Below are 16,649 nucleotides of genomic sequence, written 5' to 3'. Positions count from 1 at the left end.
CGATGTAATGCCGCGAACTCTTTCATATCATCCAGAGGAGTTGATCATAGGAGAATTGCAAGCAGGCGTTTGCACGAGACGTCAAATAGACCAGGGCCTTACATGTTTTTATTCTACAGTAGCACCTTTACAAACTGAATTTTCATTAAGTTGTTTCATTTCGCAGATCGAACCGTGTACTTATAAAGAGGCGCTTACTGAAGACTCTTGGGTCATTGCAATGCAAGAAGAGTTAAGTCAGTTTGAAAAGTTGGGAGTGTGGAAGCTAGTGGTTTTGCCGGAATGTCATAGAAAAATCAATACAAAATGGGTATTTAAGTGTAAGAGAGACGACAGAGGAGTTGTTGTAAGGAACAAAGCTCGACTCGTTGTTCAGGGCTTTAGTCAACAGGAGGGGATTGATTTTACAGAAGTCTATGCTCCTGTGGCACGACTAGAAGCAATCAGAATTTTCCTTGCATTTGCGTCTTGGAAGAACTTCAAAGTATATCAGCTAGATGTAAAATCGGCGTTTCTTTATGGGAAGGTCAAAGAGGAGGTTTATGTCAGTCAGCCGCCGGGCTTCACCGATCTAATCCACAAAAACAAGGTCTACTTATTGGATAAAGCGCTGTATGGTTTACACCAGGCCCCGAGAGCTTGGTACAAGACTTTGTCTCAACACCTACTAGCCAACAGTTTCATACGTGGAAAAGTGGATGCCACTCTCTTCACTAAAGAAGTCGACGGTCATCTTCTGATAGTACAGATTTATATGGATGATATTATTTTTGGGTCAACAAATGAAAGTCTGTGCAAAGACTTTGAATCAGTGATGAAGCAAAAATTCGAAATGTCATCAATGGGGGAGATGAAATTCTTTTTGGGATTACAAGTTGAACAACTACCTGAGGGAATTTTCATTCACCAGACGAAGTACGTTCGTGATATTCTAGAGAAATTTGGAATGTCAAGTTCTACTCCAGCTGCTACCCCACTTGCAACAAATCATGGGATTCACCCAGATCTCACCGGAGACAGGGCTGATGAAACGTTCTACCGATCCATGATAGGTTCTTTGATGTACTTAACAGCTTCACGTCCTGATATCATGTACCCAACGTGTCTCGCAGCAAGATATCAATCTAACCCGAGAGCTTCGCATATGATCATTGTGAAAAGGATATTGCGCTACCTGAAAGGAACTCCGTCATTGGGGTTTTGGTATCCTAGGAAAGGCAATTTTACGCTCGAAGGGTATTCCGATTCGGATTTCGGATGCTGCAAAGTCAATGCAAAATCAACAACAGCAGGTTGCCAGTTCTTTGGACCTAGATTGGTTACCTGGCAGTGTAAGAAACAAACGTCTGTGGCGTTATCTACATGTGAAGCGGAGTACGTGTCTGCTAGCAGTTGCTGCTCTCAGATCCTATGGATACAGCAACAGATGCGCGACTATGGTTTGCAGTTTCTTAACACACCTCTTTTTGTTGATAATGAGGCCGCTATAAACATAACAAAGAATCTAGTACATCACGCTAAAACTAAACACATAGAAATTCGTCATCACTTTATTCGAGATTGTTTCGAGAAAAAGTTGATACGAATTGAGAAAATCTACACTGACGAACAAAAAGCTGATTTGCATACCAAAGCGTTTGATAAAAATCGGTTTCAATATTTGTTAAAACTAAATGGTATGAAGCTTCTTTCGGTGTCGGATGGCATAATTGGCGTTGATGAGAGTACTGTTGCGGATGAAGACGAGAAGCAATCTGCAATGGTTTGTCGATTTTTTACTTGTTTTGGTATTTAGGGGGAGTAGGTAGATGTAAATAGATATATTTTCAGAAAATACAAAAACAGTAAAAAATGCAAAAATACAAAAACAATTTAAAATCTGAAAAAGAGCTTGTGTATATAGGGAAAATGATAGTATATCGGCTAGACAATTACAGTATGCTAAAGATTTGTAAAGTTTAAATGAGTTAAACAGTCTCACTAATGATGTGTCGATAGGTTTTCGCACATTTAGTAGATTTATTCGGGATATAAACCTAAAATTTCAAACTCGCGAAATTTGTGGGGAACACTACTTGGATATATAGGTAACCCCTGAAATCTCGTTTGAAAGGTCTCGTATTCTGATATACTAGGTTTTTATACTCAATGATGTCTGGGGTATTATTCCGGGACTTCTGCTGAATGGAAGTTCTGACCTAGTCCTTGGATAATACTTTCCGCAAATGCTTGAAACATAGCATAAACCCTCAGCATGCTGATGAAACAATAAAATTGATAGTGGCTGCTGTTGTAACTAAAAGATCCTCTAAAGGGGACATACTGAAAAGTCAAAGCTGATATCTCTCTGCGCATACGGAAGTATCGACCTGAGATCCCTAGGCCCTCGCATACCTAATTTATGTACAGATATCATTGTAGTATACTCACCTGTAAGACTGAATATTGGGATTCTGGATACGGGAGTATATTCAAGAGGTGGGACACATGAATGAGCTAAGTTCATAAAACATCTAAATCGTATCCTGAGTAAATTGAAATCTGTGTGAGAATTTAAAATGGATCAGTATATCGACAATCGAGGTGAATTGTTTAAGTCTGAGTATGAAAAGAAGCTTAACGGTACTAGTAATTTGTCTGAAAAGCTGATATGATTCCCTGACACGCTCACCAAAAATAAGTTTGTAAATAGTTTACTTTGTTTACTTTCTGGAATTTAAGATTTCTGCATTTCATTTCTTAGTTTAGAACTCATTATAAAATCCAAAAAGATTTTTCATTTCTGCTTTATTTTTGACAAACCAAAGTGGAGAGTTGATTGTTGGATTCTCAGATGTTTGAAGCAGATGCAGGAGGTTCTGGACTGAAGAATGAGGAGAGTGTATCTTATTGGAGTTTGAATTGTTGAAAAGTCAAAACAAGTTCATTAAACTTGATACTTGTTTGTGACACTCTAGGTTTTTCCGAACGAACACCTTGTAATATTTTGTGTATATATGGATATTATTAAATGAAAACGTGACTTTTTGCATGATATGTGTGTCGTATGTATGTATTATATATATATATAGGTGAGTCGAGACCACGACTCGCAACCACCCGGTTGCGAGTGGGTCTCTCGGTCTCGAGTGGGCCTTTGAGCCGAAACCATTTGGGCCGAAACCCCAAGCCCAACTCGTGACCCCTTGATATATAATCCCCCACTTTCCCCACTTCTTTCATTTTACACACACAAACACTCCTCAAACTCTCTCACTAGAAACCCTCTACAAACACCACTTCTCTTCTCCAAAATCGGTTCAAGCTTGGAGCAATCGGTAGGAATCTCGGTCAAGAAATCTCGGATCACTCGGACACTTCATCTTCTCTCATTTTCTTCCTTTGTTTTCGGCTTCTCCTTCTTCTTAACCGGTTAGTGTGTAATAAATGCCTTGTATCCTTGCTTGAATGATATGTATATGAACTAGAAAAATGTTTGGTTAGTAGTTTTATGCATGATCATTAGGTTGTTTTGTAAAGATTGGAAATATATGATAACATGTTTAAAATGACTTGATAATGGTAGTTTACAAGTGTTCATAGCCAACTATACTATGCTTTAAAGTTTCTTGCAAAAAGGATGTTGTTAAACATAAGTTTCGGCTACAAAATATATGTTTCTAGTTCTTGCATGACAATTTTGTTGTAATATGTGATTTTCGGTTCAAAAGGTATGTTTTTGTTCAAGCATGAAAACCCTAGAAACTATGAACATTTGATGAACTAGTTGAAGATGGTTTGAAGATTTAAAATGGCAAAGTTTGATCCAAATTTTATTAAAGACAGATTAGGAAAACCTGTTAGTGAAATATTATTGGTTGTTTCCTGATTTGGGCCTGAATACATTGTACTAATTTGACTGATGCATCTGAATCTTCACGAGTACATGAAAGGGACAGCTTCCGACTCGCAACCACGGCATTACGACTCGAGACCACGCCGTTGCGACTCGCAACCAAAGCGTGACAACTCGAAACCACACGGTTGCGACTCGAGACCAGCTGGTTGCGACTGGGCTGTCCACTTTGGTTATTGGGCCATATCGTGTTATGGGCTATCTGTTGACTGCTTAAAGGTTTAGGTCGGCCCAATAACCCCATGACTGTTTATTTGTATGTATGTTACGTGCCTGTATGTGTTTTACGTGAATGCTTGTATACCGAACCTGACCTATACCGGTAACCATGTTAGGACGTGGTGACCAGCGTGTTTGACCAAGTAACCTAATCTACCGAGCAACCCAAGGTGAGTTCACAACTTAAAAGCATGCGTCCCGGTGGTTTGGGACACGAGACTAAAACAATCCTATCCCCTGGTAAAAGGGGATACCATTTACATACCTTCCCTAGTTATTGGGAACAAAACTTACTTTTCCTTCCCTGGTATTGGGAAACCTTTTGGTTAATTACTGTTTATACGGATTGCAACTAACGGCACTAAACAAAACTCTATCACTCAAGTCCCTACTACAAATACCGATTAGTCGCCGGGTTCAGGCGAACGGGTTATTAGTTGATAGCGCTATTTAGGTGTTTACCAGCCTCACACCGTGCCCTGGTTTGGGATCGGTCGTGAACTAATGTACTCAGATATTCGTCAATGATGATAGAACATTGACATCGGGGCATCCTGCGGATACGCAACGGTTACCTAGTGTTCGGTATTGGAAAAACAGTTTAGTCGCTAACTTTTGGGGTAGCTCCCCAGGGCATGTATAAACGGATAAATTAACCGGTGTAACAAGTTTTTGGAAATTAAAACTGGACAACTAGTGAACTCACTCAGCATTATTGTTGACCCCCTTACTGCATGCTTTGCAGGTAACCCGTGACGAAGGAGCTTGCTGCTTGGGAACGTGTAGTATCAGCTCACCCGTGTGTTGGGTGTTACCTTATTTTGAATTATGAACTTTGTTTAAACTACCTTACTTATGCTTCCGCTACTTATTAACTGTTTGAACTTAAAACCTTAAACCCTGAACTTGATATTTGCTAAACTTAGGGTTAGTAAGTATTACTTTTGTTATCAACTTAATTATTCAGTATAATTGATGGCTGGATCCTGGTCAGTCACGCCCTCGAAGCGGGTGTTATCCGCAGGTGGATTTTGGGGGTGTGACAGATTGGTATCAGAGCCATTGGTTATAGTGAACTTGGTTTTAAAAAGGGGAAAATCTTTTAGGAGAAAAACAGACTATAACCCGTGACTCGTAACGACACTACACTCCAAGTGCAAGGCTCGACACTTTTGACCTCATAGCTCGGACCAGTGTTTACTTGCTTGCTTATGTTTCCTGTTTTGCTATACGTACTAGTATGCCTAAGTCAGATAGATACACCTCTCTCTTCTATCTCATTCTCGCTACACTACGACATCGCACTCATACTGTGTTTTCTGGTTATGAAGACAATGAGTGGACGTGGAAGGGGAAACATCAACATGACACAGGCTCAGTTCACTAACCTACTCAACACAGTGGCTGCAGCTTTCGCAGCTCACCCTATAGGTAAGCTCGTTGTTTTAGGATGTTTAGATCCTACCGCCACATCGACTTTTCGCCTCTAAACCTATACGTTTCGCTTCTCACCCTATAGGTCAGCATGCACCTGCGCAACCACCAGTGTGTACTTTCAAAACTTTCATGGATTGCAAGCCTCTCCCTTTCAACGGCACTGAGGGTGCCATAGGTCTTCTGCATTGGATTGAGAAAATTGAAGCTGTTTTTGCTGTCTGTGAATGTCCCCCTGCGAATTGGGTGAAATTTGCTACTGCTACGCTTGAAGGAAGCGCGCTTTCTTGGTGGAAGGCGCAGATTCAGATGTTTGGATTGGAAACTGCAAATGCTACTGCGTGGGAGGATTTCAAGGATATGATTAAGGATGAATACTGTCACCGGGATGACATCCACAAGCTTGAGAATGAGTACTATGAGCTCAAGATGGTTGGGTCAGAGATTGAAACCTACACCAAGCTGTCTAATGACTATGCTGCTCTTTGTCCAAACATGTCTCGACCCATGTATCGAAGAATCGAACTGTACATCAAGGGTTTGGCTCCAGAAATTCGAAGCCATGTAACTTCAGCCAACCACACTACCATTCAGCCGATCGTTCGACTTGCTCACAAACTTACTGATCAGGCCGTGGAAGAGGGCAGGTTGCCCAAAAGGATCAATGCTACTGTCGGAACTTCTAGCGACAGCAAGCGTAAGTGGGAAGGAAATCAAAGCAAGGATGCTAACCCCACTCAGGCCCCAGCACAGCAAAGGAAAACTGAAAACAACAAGGGCACTCAGCAACAGGGTGGCTACCGGGGAAGCTACCCTAAGTGCAACAAGTGTAACAGACACCACAATGGGGCATGTAACCAGGGCCAGTGTCAGCGATGCCACAAGATGGGGCACGAAGCCAAGGATTGTAGAAGCCAGTTCCCAGCAAGACAGAATCAGCAACAACCCCAACAGCAGCAGCAGCAGGGAAACAACCGGGCATGTTTTAAGTGTGGAGCTGAGGGGCACTTTAAGAAGGATTGTCCTGAACTGAATCAGAACCGCAACAATAATCAGGGAGCTGGGAACAACAATCAAAACAACAATGCTGGGAATGCAAGGGGAAGGGCTTTTGTGATTGGAGCTGGAGAAGCAAGGAATGACCCCAATGTCGTGACGGGTAAGTTCCTACTCGATGATCGTTATGTTTCTGTGTTATTTGATTCCGGTGCCGATGCTAGTTATGTATCCCTACGTATTAGTAAGAAGCTTAAGCGTCCGCTTTCGTTACTAAGTTCTCCTCATGTCGTCGAGTTAGCTAATGGTAGAAACATCGAGGCCTCACATGTTGTCAAAGGCTGCAAACTAGAGTTGTCTGGTCAGATATTTAGTATCGATCTTTTCCCTGTTACTCTTGGAAGCTTCGACGTCGTTATTGGTATGGATTGGTTATCCAAGCATCGCGCTGAGATCCTCTGTCAAGAGAAAGCAGTTCGTATTCCTCGCCGTTCTGGCAAACCCCTCATTGTACAAGGTGGCAAAGGTGGAGAAATCTCCGGCGTTATCTCTTTCTTGAAGGCCCAGAAGTGTTTACGAAAAGGGCACACCGCTATCTTAGCACTTGTCACCAACACGCAGGAAAAGGAAAAGAGGATTGAAGACTTTCCAGTAGTGCGTGACTACCCCGAGGTATTTCCTGAGGAATTACCTGGACTTCCTCCCCATCGTCAGGTCGAATTCCAAATCGAGCTAGCTCCCGGAGCAGCGCCTATAGCTCGTGCGCCTTATCGACTAGCCCCCGCAGAATTGAAGGAACTCTCTACTCAACTACAGGAACTCTTGGATAAAGGGTTTATCCGCCCTAGTTCATCACCCTGGGGAGCACCGGTACTCTTTGTTAAGAAGAAGGATGGCACGTTCCGAATGTGCATCGACTATCGTGAGCTGAACAAGGTTACCATCAAGAATCGTTACCCTCTTCCTCGAATCGACGACCTATTCGATCAGTTGCAAGGATCGAGCTACTATTCTAAGATTGACTTGCGATCAGGCTACCATCAGTTAAGAGTCCGTAATGAAGATATTTCCAAGACTGCATTCAGAACTCGTTATGGTCATTATGAATTCCTCGTTATGCCCTTTGGAATGACCAACGCGCCCGCAGTGTTCATGGATCTCATGAACAGAGTGTGCAAACCCTACCTCGACAAGTTCGTGATCGTGTTTATAGACGACATCTTGATCTACTCGAAAAGTCAAGAAGAGCATGAACAGCACCTACGCCTTATCCTCGAACTCCTCCGCAATGAGCAACTGTATGCCAAGTTCTCGAAATGCGACTTCTGGCTTCGAGAAGTCCATTTCCTTGGGCACGTGGTTAACAAGGATGGAATCCACGTCGACCCTGCAAAGATCGACTCTATAAAGAATTGGCCTACCCCTAAGACTCCGACCGAAGTCCGCCAATTCTTGGGACTGGCGGGATACTATCGAAGATTTATCATGGGATTTTCAAAGATCGCTCAGCCTCTCACGGCTCTTACTCAGAAGGGTATGGTTTACAAGTGGGGTGAAGCTCAGGAAACCACGTTTCAGAAACTAAAGGATAACCTCTGTAGCGCTCCTATTCTCTCGTTACCTGAAGGAACAGATGACTTTGTGGTCTACTGCGATGCATCCATCCATGGGCTTGGTTGTGTGTTAATGCAACGCGACAAAGTTATTGCTTACGCCTCTCGACAACTTAAGACGCACGAAAGGAACTACACAACGCATGATTTGGAGCTGGGAGCAGTGATATTTGCGCTTAAGATATGGAGACATTACCTGTACGGTACCAAGTGCACCATTTACACCGATCACAGGAGTCTCGAGCATATCTTCAAGCAGAAGGAATTAAACATGCGACAACGCCGATGGGTCGAACTTCTGAATGATTATGAATGCGCCATCAAGTATCATCCGGGCAAGGCCAATGTTGTGGCAGACGCCCTCAGCCGAAAAGACACTATATCAAAGACCGTGCGAGCATTACAACTTACCATCCAGTCTAGTCTCCCTACCCAGATTCGAAATGCTCAGATTGAAGCTCTGAAACCGGAAAACGTCAGGGCTGAGTCCCTGCGGGGATCGAGGCAGCAACTAGAACAGAAAGAAGACGGCGCCTACTATGTGGCAGGGCGCATTTGGGTCCCACTTTACGGAGATCTACGAGAGCTTGTGATGGACGAAGCCCATAAGTCCCGTTATTCAGTACATCCTGGTGCAGATAAGATGTACCACGACTTAAGGACCACGTACTGGTGGCCTGGCATGAAAGCCCACATAGCAGCCTACGTTGGCAAATGTTTGACCTGCGCAAGAGTCAAGATCGAGTATCAGAAACCAGCAGGCCTACTACAGCAACCGGAAATCCCGAAGTGGAAATGGGAGCAAATTTCCATGGATTTTGTTACAGGGCTACCTAGATCCCAACGTGGGAATGATACTATTTGGGTGATAGTAGATCGATTGACTAAGTCTGCACACTTTCTGGCCATTAAGGAAACAGACAAGTTTTCTACCTTAGCAGAAATCTATTTAAAGGAAGTAGTCTCCAGGCACGGGGTGCCAACTTCTATTATTTCCGACAGAGACGCTCGTTTTACTTCCGAATTGTGGCAAGCTATGCACAAATCCTTTGGCTCACGTTTGGACATGAGCACCGCTTATCACCCACAAACGGATGGGCAGTCTGAACGCACCATCCAAACCCTGGAAGACATGCTTAGGGCATGTGTGATCGATTTTGGCAAGAACTGGGAGAAACATCTACCGCTGGTGGAATTCTCCTACAACAACAGCTATCACACTAGTATTCAGGCGGCACCTTTTGAGGCATTGTACGGTCGTAAATGCCGATCACCTCTTTGCTGGGCGGAAGTAGGTGACAGTCAACTCACAGGCCCAGAACTAGTGGTAGATACAACAGAAAAGGTATCACAGATCAGGCAACGCATGGCGGCAGCTCGTGACCGTCAGAAAAGCTACGCTGACAAGCGTAGGAAACCATTAGAATTCCAGGTCGGGGACCGGGTCCTACTTAAAGTCTCACCCTGGAAGGGTGTGGTCCGTTTCGGTAAACGGGGCAAGCTGAATCCACGGTATGTTGGACCATTCGAAATTACCGAGAAAATCGGTAAGGTTGCTTATAGATTGAACCTACCTGCAGAGCTGAGTGCAGTACACAATGTCTTTCACGTGTCTAATCTGAAGAAGTGTCTGTCAGATGAAACACTCATAATTCCTTTCAAGGAACTAACTGTTGATGAACAGCTACACTTTACTGAGGAACCGATTGAGATCACGGATCGAGAGATCAAAACCCTCAAACGTAGCCAGATACCTCTCGTGCGAGTTCGTTGGAACTCACGACGCGGCCCAGAGTTTACCTGGGAGCGGGAAGACCAGATGAAGTCTAAGTATCCCCAGTTGTTCCCAAACGAAAACCCCAGCACTGAAGCTACAACTGAATTTCGGGACGAAATTCCAAACTAACGGGGGATGATGTGACACCCCGTTGAAACACGCTAGCTTGGCAGTGGCTGCCTTAACTTTCGGGACGAAAGTTCTTAAAACTTGGGGATAATGTGACACTCTAGGTTTTTCCGAACGAACACCTTGTAATATTTTGTGTATATATGGATATTATTAAATGAAAACGTGACTTTTTGCATGATATGTGTGTCGTATGTATGTATTATATATATATAGGTGAGTCGAGACCACGACTCGCAACCACCCGGTTGCGAGTGGGTCTCTCGGTCTCGAGTGGGCCTTTGAGCCGAAACCATTTGGGCCGAAACCCCAAGCCCAACTCGTGACCCCTTGATATATAATCCCCCACTTTCCCCACTTCTTTCATTTTACACACACAAACACTCCTCAAACTCTCTCACTAGAAACCCTCTACAAACACCACTTCTCTTCTCCAAAATCGGTTCAAGCTTGGAGCAATCGGTAGGAATCTCGGTCAAGAAATCTCGGATCACTCGGACACTTCATCTTCTCTCATTTTCTTCCTTTGTTTTCGGCTTCTCCTTCTTCTTAACCGGTTAGTGTGTAATAAATGCCTTGTATCCTTGCTTGAATGATATGTATATGAACTAGAAAAATGTTTGGTTAGTAGTTTTATGCATGATCATTAGGTTGTTTTGTAAAGATTGGAAATATATGATAACATGTTTAAAATGACTTGATAATGGTAGTTTACAAGTGTTCATAGCCAACTATACTATGCTTTAAAGTTTCTTGCAAAAAGGATGTTGTTAAACATAAGTTTCGGCTACAAAATATATGTTTCTAGTTCTTGCATGACAATTTTGTTGTAATATGTGATTTTCGGTTCAAAAGGTATGTTTTTGTTCAAGCATGAAAACCCTAGAAACTATGAACATTTGATGAACTAGTTGAAGATGGTTTGAAGATTTAAAATGGCAAAGTTTGATCCAAATTTTATTAAAGACAGATTAGGAAAACCTGTTAGTGAAATATTATTGGTTGTTTCCTGATTTGGGCCTGAATACATTGTACTAATTTGACTGATGCATCTGAATCTTCACGAGTACATGAAAGGGACAGCTTCCGACTCGCAACCACGGCATTACGACTCGAGACCACGCCGTTGCGACTCGCAACCAAAGCGTGACAACTCGAAACCACACGGTTGCGACTCGAGACCAGCTGGTTGCGACTGGGCTGTCCACTTTGGTTATTGGGCCATATCGTGTTATGGGCTATCTGTTGACTGCTTAAAGGTTTAGGTCGGCCCAATAACCCCATGACTGTTTATTTGTATGTATGTTACGTGCCTGTATGTGTTTTACGTGAATGCTTGTATACCGAACCTGACCTATACCGGTAACCATGTTAGGACGTGGTGACCAGCGTGTTTGACCAAGTAACCTAATCTACCGAGCAACCCAAGGTGAGTTCACAACTTAAAAGCATGCGTCCCGGTGGTTTGGGACACGAGACTAAAACAATCCTATCCCCTGGTAAAAGGGGATACCATTTACATACCTTCCCTAGTTATTGGGAACAAAACTTACTTTTCCTTCCCTGGTATTGGGAAACCTTTTGGTTAATTACTGTTTATACGGATTGCAACTAACGGCACTAAACGAAACTCTATCACTCAAGTCCCTACTACAAATACCGATTAGTCGCCGGGTTCAGGCGAACGGGTTATTAGTTGATAGCGCTATTTAGGTGTTTACCAGCCTCACACCGTGCCCTGGTTTGGGATCGGTCGTGAACTAATGTACTCAGATATTCGTCAATGATGATAGAACATTGACATCGGGGCATCCTGCGGATACGCAACGGTTACCTAGTGTTCGGTATTGGAAAAACAGTTTAGTCGCTAACTTTTGGGGTAGCTCCCCAGGGCATGTATAAACGGATAAATTAACCGGTGTAACAAGTTTTTGGAAATTAAAACTGGACAACTAGTGAACTCACTCAGCATTATTGTTGACCCCCTTACTGCATGCTTTGCAGGTAACCCGTGACGAAGGAGCTTGCTGCTTGGGAACGTGTAGTGTCAGCTCACCCTTGTGTTGGGTGTTACCTTATTTTGAATTATGAACTTTGTTTAAACTACCTTACTTATGCTTCCGCTACTTATTAACTGTTTGAACTTAAAACCTTAAACCCTGAACTTGATATTTGCTAAACTTAGGGTTAGTAAGTATTACTTTTGTTATCAACTTAATTATTCAGTATAATTGATGGCTGGATCCTGGTCAGTCACGCCCTCGAAGCGGGTGTTATCCGCAGGTGGATTTTGGGGGTGTGACATTGTTATTTTCAGAAATTGTTTGAAAATATTTTCAAAATCAGTATGATTCGTCAAAAGATCAACCAAGGTATTAAGTTGAACTTGGTAGATTAATTGAGTAATCAGGGTCATTAATTTGGACCTAAATACTTGAGTGGATTTCTAAAGCTAATTGAGTTTGTGATTTATTGTTGAATAGATAGAATTGTAATGTTTGATGTTTGAGATACAGGTTTTGGACTTCATTATTCCCAACGGAAGCTAATTGTCAAAGCTTGAACCAGATATCTCAAATTCTAGCATATCGAAAGGGGGAGTCTGTGAAAGGGGGAGGAGTTTGGATCAACAGTCAAAGGGAAGTTTGAAGATGGAGCTAGGTTGTGATCCTAAACCTGTGAAGATAAAGTGTTTATGATGTGAAGACAGAGAGTTGGAAAAAAGACCAAGATTGAAGACTCGGAGCTGAAGACTTCGTCAACATCCAAGGGGGAATCTGTTGATGCATGGAATGTCTGTTGACTTCGTCTGCATTAAGTCTTAGGTCAAGATAGGTCAACATAGGAGCTTGAAAGTCAAAATAGGTCTTAATGTTGTAGTTTCGCTTATATGTACTTGTATAGTAGAGGTTCCGCTCATATGTCATTAGGGAGTTTCGCTCATGTGAATCTTGAAGGTTTCGCTTATTGTGTCATGCAGTATAAGCGAAACCACAGGGACTATATATAGTCATCTTGAGCGAAACCTGGTCATTCGTTCGTGTACGTTGGAGCGGAACCTAGTCATTGCTTGTGTAACCAAACTCTGTCAAAATTGAATCAGAAAGCAATAAAAGTGAAGGAATTGAAAAGGAGAAGCTGTGTAACTTCATGTGCATTGATTCTGCCTTTGTATGTGAAGATGAACGTTCTCAACTGACTGTTTAGGGTCGGAACACGGTCCAACAGATCTCGTGATTATCGTTGAAGTCGAATTGAGTTAATACACTAATACGAGTTCCATTGCATCTAGAAATTAGAACTCATAACCAGGGAGCTGTTAAACCAGAATACTTAGTAATTAAGTAAACTTAACAGTTAAGTAAACTTAATGGTTAAGAAAACTTAATGGTTAAGTAAACTTAATGGTTATGTAAAACTTAGCGATTAAGAAAACTTAATAGCTAAGGAAACTTAACAGGAAAGGAAACTTAGCAGTTAAGCAAGCAAAGTAAGTTAATTAATCAGCTAATTACGTTAATTAATTAATCGGCTAAGTAAATTACTTGATTAAACCATTAAGGAAAAATTAATCAGTTAAGTAAGATTAATTAATCAGTTAAGTAAGATTAAGTTAAGCTAAGTAAGATTAATTAATCAGCTAAGTAAGATTAATTAACTAAGTAAATTAAACACCTAAATAGATATACATGAAAACAGATATATATAAGGAAGGTGCAAGAGGATATATATGTGGGTAGGAAGCTTTCTAGAAAATGTATAGGTAACCTCCTAGAAAAGTATATAGGAAACTTCCTGGAAATTTCATGTTTCTTACCTATAAATAGGAAGCTTAGGATTCATTTTTCTTTGCTCATTCCTTCTATTCTTCTCTCTATACGTTGGTGTTATAACCAATAATCACCAATACGATATTCTGTCCGATCGATTCGGATACCAACTAACGAATGCCAAAGTGCTGTCTAAATAAGACTATACTTTGTGAATTTTGTTAAGGTTCTGATCTCGTGACCATCGTTAGGTTTGATTGGGTTTAGCACTAATACGTATTCCACTCTGTTAAACTAAATGTTTAACTATCAGAAAAACTCCAAACTATACATTTAAAATCAAACAAGATGTTTAATCATCAGAAGATTCAGAACTATAAAGTAGATGCTTAGTTATCAGAAGGCATAGAATCAGGAGGCTTGTTTAATCAAAGACTATATGCTAACAAGGTGAGTCATTCTCTTTTTATCAAATTGCTTTACAAAACCCTATATGTTTTTCAGTTATACTTTGCAGTGATTAAGTCTTTGCTAATCTTTAATTACTGGCAGTATGTGGGGGTTTTGTGCACATTACTACTAATGATTTATCACGTTAGATGGGCGAGCTTGATTTTTGTGATATGTCCACGGTCATAGATATGGTCGAGTGACAACTGAACCAGCTAATTATAAGATATGGGCAAATATAAAAACTCTTAATGTTGTGAATTATAACAAATGTGTTTTTGTACAAAATGAATGAACTCACCAGTATTTCCTGCTGACCAAATGTTTTTAAAACGCATTTCAGGTAATTACAATAGATTGGAATAAGAGTAGTGAGACGGCACCGAAAGGCTTAAAGAAGTGGCTTATTTTATCAAATAAATTAAATTAAATTAAACATTGTTTTACGTATTCGGGTATATCCCATATTAAAGCTACCTTTCAAAACATGATTTTTTTCCATCTATTTAATAAATAAAATCCGGTGTTTTCTAAACTATGATATTTTTCCTAACTCACGGTCCTGTTGAACATTTCCGCTGCAATGTTTTTAAAATAACCACCGGTACCACTTGACTGCTCGCGGCTCTCGTCCAGGGTGGGGTCGAGGGTCATGACAGATGGGGAGAAGAATTAGTCGATTAGATGTGGTCTCCAAATGTCTAAATCACCATTCAGTAAAAAAATGTGTTGTAAGGATAATCCAAACTATACAAGGTGTTGGCATCTAAAAAAACCATATACTTCTCTCTTAACAACAAAGCAGACTCATTTCTCTATCATTAGACTGTATTCCTCCTTTTCAAAAAAATCCTTGATGGTTGAACAACAAAAAAACATTTGACTCATTTCTCTGTCATTAGACTTTATTCCTCCATCATAAAAAAATTTATGGTTATAATGAGTTTCGCATCTTCAACCGCGTGTGTGATATCTGCACCTTGAAAGTTGTCTGGGGGTAGGGGAATGTTATACGTGTACATGGGCCCCCAACGTCTGAAATATCTGAAGTGACATCAGGTCTAGTACTTGCCTCTACAATGAGGCAGTGACTTTTCACAACATAAGCAATTTTTCGGATGTCTTCTTTACATGTAACACCATTCACAGACATCTTGTATACCAATATATTGCCTTTTTCAGACATTTTCTCGATGACATTTTGAGGGACTCTTTGGTGTCCAAAGAACCCCCTTTCATACTTCTCATGTGCTTTATGTATGATCACCTTCGTATCTTCAGTGACCAAGACCTTTGTTTCCTGAAGTAGAACCCAAACACCTGAAACAAACAAATAATTTAGATGGCGATCTTCTTTAAACCAAAATGTGTATATAGACAAATTTACTTACCAGCTGCTATGGAAAGGGCAGTTCCAAATATAGAGAGACTTGTTTCAGGGATAGGGATTTCAGTGATACTTTCTTGTGTGCAAAACTATTGCAGACCGATGATGGAGGGATAACAGACACATCTATTGCGAAAATGCAAACTATAGAATCGGGTTTATACGTACACAACGATTCGCTGGTGCAAGGTAAACACTTTTATTACAAAAAAAGTATTTGTAAAATTTAAATATAAATACTAAACACTTAATAATCGCATGCAGAAGGTGGGCACAACAATGATGACATTTGTGAAATAGAAATTGAAGCAGTAAATCTAGCAGATTCAACACAAAAGCAACTAAAAGAGAAGGGAAAGGATATATGCACAGATGTCGATATTGAAAAAGAGAAAGATATGGTGGACGATCCAGTCACGTTAGAAGAATTGCAATCGACTGAATCACTTTTGAAATTGGCACCCCCTACATATGAAGAACAACCCGATGTGGTATATAAAACTAGGGGTGTGCAATAACCGAACCGTTAACCGAAACCGAACCGAAAACCGAACCGAAAACCGACAAAACCGAACCGAAATTAACCGAAACCGAATTAACCGAAAGTCGGTTAACGGATATTTTTTTACCATCGGTTAACCGAAATTGACCGAACCGAACCGAACCGAATCATTTATTTTTTTATATATTTCTAGCTTTTATACCTCTATTTCATGTTTTATACTTTCATTTCATGTAATAATACTTCTATTTGATTTATTTAAGCCTTCATTTCATTTATTTATACATCCATTTTATGTATTTAAACATCTATTCATGCATCTACATTTCATTTATTTATACATCCATTTCATGTATTTATACATCTATTTCATGTATTTATACCTCCATTACATGTATTTCCAAGCAAAAAAATTAGCCCTTGTTTGAATTGGTTATTAACCGAAAATTAACCGAACCGAACCGAAAACCGACAAAT

At 40.9% G+C, this 16,649-nt stretch overlaps 1 protein-coding gene across 1 annotated transcript; it reads left to right on the top strand.

Moving 5' to 3' along the window:
* Nucleotides 1-15,772: 15,772 nt before the first annotated feature.
* On the top strand, nt 15,773-16,209 carry LOC110922247. Its single transcript, XM_022166551.1, has 2 exons — nt 15,773-15,859; nt 15,935-16,209. The coding sequence occupies exons 1-2, from the start codon at nt 15,808-15,810 to the stop codon at nt 16,186-16,188; spliced, it is 306 nt and encodes a 101-aa protein (XP_022022243.1). The 5' UTR covers nt 15,773-15,807; the 3' UTR covers nt 16,189-16,209.
* The last annotated feature ends 440 nt before the right edge of the window (nt 16,210-16,649 follow it).

Source organism: Helianthus annuus, chromosome 17 (genome assembly GCF_002127325.2).
Source record: "Helianthus annuus cultivar XRQ/B chromosome 17, HanXRQr2.0-SUNRISE, whole genome shotgun sequence".
Classification (NCBI taxonomy): Eukaryota; Viridiplantae; Streptophyta; class Magnoliopsida; order Asterales; family Asteraceae; genus Helianthus; species Helianthus annuus.
The sequence above is the reverse complement of the archived record's forward strand: the minus strand, read 5'-3'. Positions and strand labels throughout refer to the sequence as shown.

What these genes read in the sequence shown, in the direction of transcription:
- LOC110922247 (XM_022166551.1), top strand. Translation starts at nt 15,808, where the DNA reads ATGCAAACTATAGAATCGGGTTTATACGTACACAACGATTCGCTGGTG. An exon ending in CAACGATTCGCTGGTGCAAG is followed by an intron (nt 15,860 to 15,934) that starts GTAAACACTTTT and finishes AATCGCATGCAG; the next exon opens with AAGGTGGGCACAACAATGAT.